Raw genomic sequence first — 3,075 nt, 5'->3', positions numbered from 1 at the left:
TGAGTCAAATGTAATAAACCTAGATGATGTGGCTCAGATGTCTCTTAAGGACAAAAAGATTAAAAGGGGAAATAAAAGAAAATATATAGGACAGAGGGCTGAGGGTTTGTTGAATGTTTGAGATTTGAATGTGTGTGTGTTTATCTTAATTCCTCATCAGTTTCAGCTAGATTCATCTCTCCCGGCTTTGCACTTGGAGACTAGGACACACACAGTCTTAGCTCTTATTATAAGATGAGTGCACATCTCTGGACTGTTCTAAGAAGCCATAGTCCCTTAAATCATTGTAGCTCACAAGGACAGTGCACTCACTCAGATATTTTTAAAATACTGTTTCTGATTCTCTCTTTTTCTCGTGAGGTAAGCAAGGCAGACACATGTGCCAAGGATAACTGAGAATGTAAGGGCAGCCCTTGATTCTGCAGCTTGAACCGGCTGTGTGCTAAATGCAACTCCCAAACATGCCCTATAAATAGCCGTTCATTGTCAGCCTGTGTGAAAAGACAAGAGTGGGTGTGTGGTGCTATGATTCAGGCCTAATTAAGCGGTTGCGTCTGCGCAGGACTATAAGCGACTAGCTGCTCCGATTTATAATCTAGTCAGGAGACAACTGCGAGGGTTCGCCGCCGACTGGACGTAGACTGAAGGGGAGCTGTTCCATGCTGTTTCTGCCGCCACCATGGCAAAAATCATTCTGAGGCACCTCATAGAGACTCCAGTGCGTTACGAGGAGGAGTTTGAAGCTCGCGGTTTGGAAGACTGCAGGCTGGATCATGCTTTATATGCGCTGCCCGGGCCAACCACCGTGGACCTGGGAAAAGCCAGGGCGGCCCAGGCTCCTGCAGTGGACTCAGCGGCAGAGAGGCCGCCCCAAGCAGGCAAATCCCGCTTCCAGATCCTGCTGGACGTGGTCCAGTTCCTCCCCGAAGATATCATCATTCAGACCTTTGAAGGCTGGCTGCTGATTAAGGCTCAGCATGGAACCAGAATGGACGAGCATGGTTTCATCTCAAGAAGCTTCACTCGGCAGTACAAACTGCCAGATGGCGTTGAAACCAAAGATTTGTCCGCGATCCTCTGTCACGACGGGATTCTGGTGGTGGAAGTAAAGGATCCAGTTGAGACTCAGTGAAATCTTATTGGTTCCTGTTCACAGCACACGAGGAAGATTACAGTTCAGCCAATGAATGGTACCACGGACATGTTTGTATTACCCCCGTTTGAAATTATTTTTATGAACATTAAAAATATAGACATAGTTCCTGGTATGTTGAGGCCGTCTTTGTTATTCTTACTCAGAAAGGAAAATTGTTAAATATGTTCCTACAGCTCAATGTGATGCTAGTCTGACATCTGAAACATTGACAATTTGGGAGACTAGTTTGATACTAGAGAGAACTCAGAATGATTTCTTCATTATTCCAACAATGCCAGAGAAGCTGCATTTGTAACAACTGTGGCAAAAAAGCCATACTAATTTAAGGAATTCTTATCCATTTTATGACAACTTTTTATATTGCTAAAAAGAGTTGTGATCCCCTCCCCTTGATAAACTTTTCAGTGTATTTTAATTACAGTGGAGCTTTGTAAATATAGAGTCTGCAGGTTAAAATACAGTACTTGGAAACTGGGTCTGAAATATATTTATGATTCACTACAGTTGTTACTGCCTTAAACTTACGTTGGAATTTTCAGATATAAATCTTATTTTTAAAAAGTTCCACATATGTACCTCATTCTTTTTTTGTTGTTGGTTTTTAGCTAAACTGAATGTTATCTGCAGTGTTTTTTAAAAAACAATATCTTTTCTGTGGATACTCATGAAATAGTAATAAGATATGTATTATTCATACTCATAAGTTAATATTAAGTTTAGGAAACCACTTTAAAAAGTACAATTACTGAATTCAAAGAGTGTTAATCTCTGCTCTTTAGATGCTACTTCGAATTTTAGATTTCAGAAGATGGCAAAATGTAATGTAGCTGCTCCCCTTGCCTAATCCTTAGCTTTAAATAGCCTGGCAGCAGTGGACGTTCGGAGGCCTGAGCTCACACAGGCATCTGAGTTGATACAGCACGTGGGCTGAGGGCTGCTTTTATTCTCTCTGGTTGCTGCTTCGGCACAAGGGAACGGCTGAGACATTGGTGGAGCCCAGGGATTTGCTATAGGAACACTGCCTTCAACAGCTGGTCTGTGACATTCCAAAGATTTGCTATCTCATTCTGTATATACTAACTCTTTCTCTGGGGGAAGTAGCTCCTTGAACTCTGCACCCCATGTGAGCCTGAGGACAGCGCTATGAATAGCAGAGGAACGCAGGGTGTGGAAAGCACCAGGGCAGACGAAGACGGCTGACAATACCACTCTGCTCCTCTGTGGCGCTGTATTCGTAGTTCAAATGCAAACAGGAGAGACGTAAGCAATAGAAAAGTAAATCGAACAGTTCTAAAAGTAGTTTTGAAAACAAATGTAATCTGAAAGAGATGGTTGTTTAGTCTAATTAAATTGAAAGGATTTTGAAGCTATAGGTTTATATGAGGTTTTTGCCTGTACACTGAGTGTAAGTTGTCCAACTCTAGGGTAAGAAATTTTGTTTGACAAAGTGAATATCACAGACCGGCTTTGCTTCATAACAAAATTAGTAGTAATCAATGGGATTATATCTACTAATATAATTAGAACTGGGATACCATTTGTTCCACATTATTCTTTCCCATTGATTGGCAGAATAGTGTGAAAACAAACTAGTGCTTTGAGAAACAAACAAAAAACCCCTCTCATTTGGCCTTGATCTTACTCTGGATGAGATCCTACTTCTGAGAAAGTTCAGGAAGTGAAATTCATGGGGCCGGCCCAGTGGTGAAGTGGTTAAGTTTGTGCACTCCACTTTGGCAGCCTGGGGTTTGCGGGTTCAGATGCTGGGCGAAGACCAAGCTGTGCTCTTCAAGCCATGCTGTGGCGGTGTCCTATATACAAAATAGAGGAAAGTTGGCACAGATGTTAGCTGATGGCCAATCTTCCTCACCAAAAAAAAAAAAAAAAAGGAAGTGAAATTCTTACCACAAGGAGCCACT

The 3,075-nt window shown here is 42.0% G+C and overlaps 1 protein-coding gene across 1 annotated transcript; it reads left to right on the top strand.

The window, feature by feature from the left end:
• The first annotated feature begins 679 nt into the window (after positions 1 to 679).
• HSPB3 (heat shock protein family B (small) member 3) lies at positions 680 to 1,132 on the top strand. The gene has a single exon (XM_058563479.1). The coding sequence runs from the start codon at positions 680 to 682 to the stop codon at positions 1,130 to 1,132; it is 453 nt and encodes a 150-aa protein (XP_058419462.1).
• The last annotated feature ends 1,943 nt before the right edge of the window (positions 1,133 to 3,075 follow it).

The sequence above is a fragment of the Diceros bicornis genome, chromosome 20 (genome assembly GCF_020826845.1).
Source record: "Diceros bicornis minor isolate mBicDic1 chromosome 20, mDicBic1.mat.cur, whole genome shotgun sequence".
Classification (NCBI taxonomy): domain Eukaryota; kingdom Metazoa; phylum Chordata; class Mammalia; order Perissodactyla; family Rhinocerotidae; genus Diceros; species Diceros bicornis.
This window is presented reverse-complemented; position numbering and strand designations above follow the sequence as displayed.

Bases quoted from the DNA above. Each gene is read 5' to 3' on its own strand.
- HSPB3 (XM_058563479.1), top strand. From the start codon at position 680: ATGGCAAAAATCATTCTGAGGCACCTCATAGAGACTCCAGTGCGTTAC.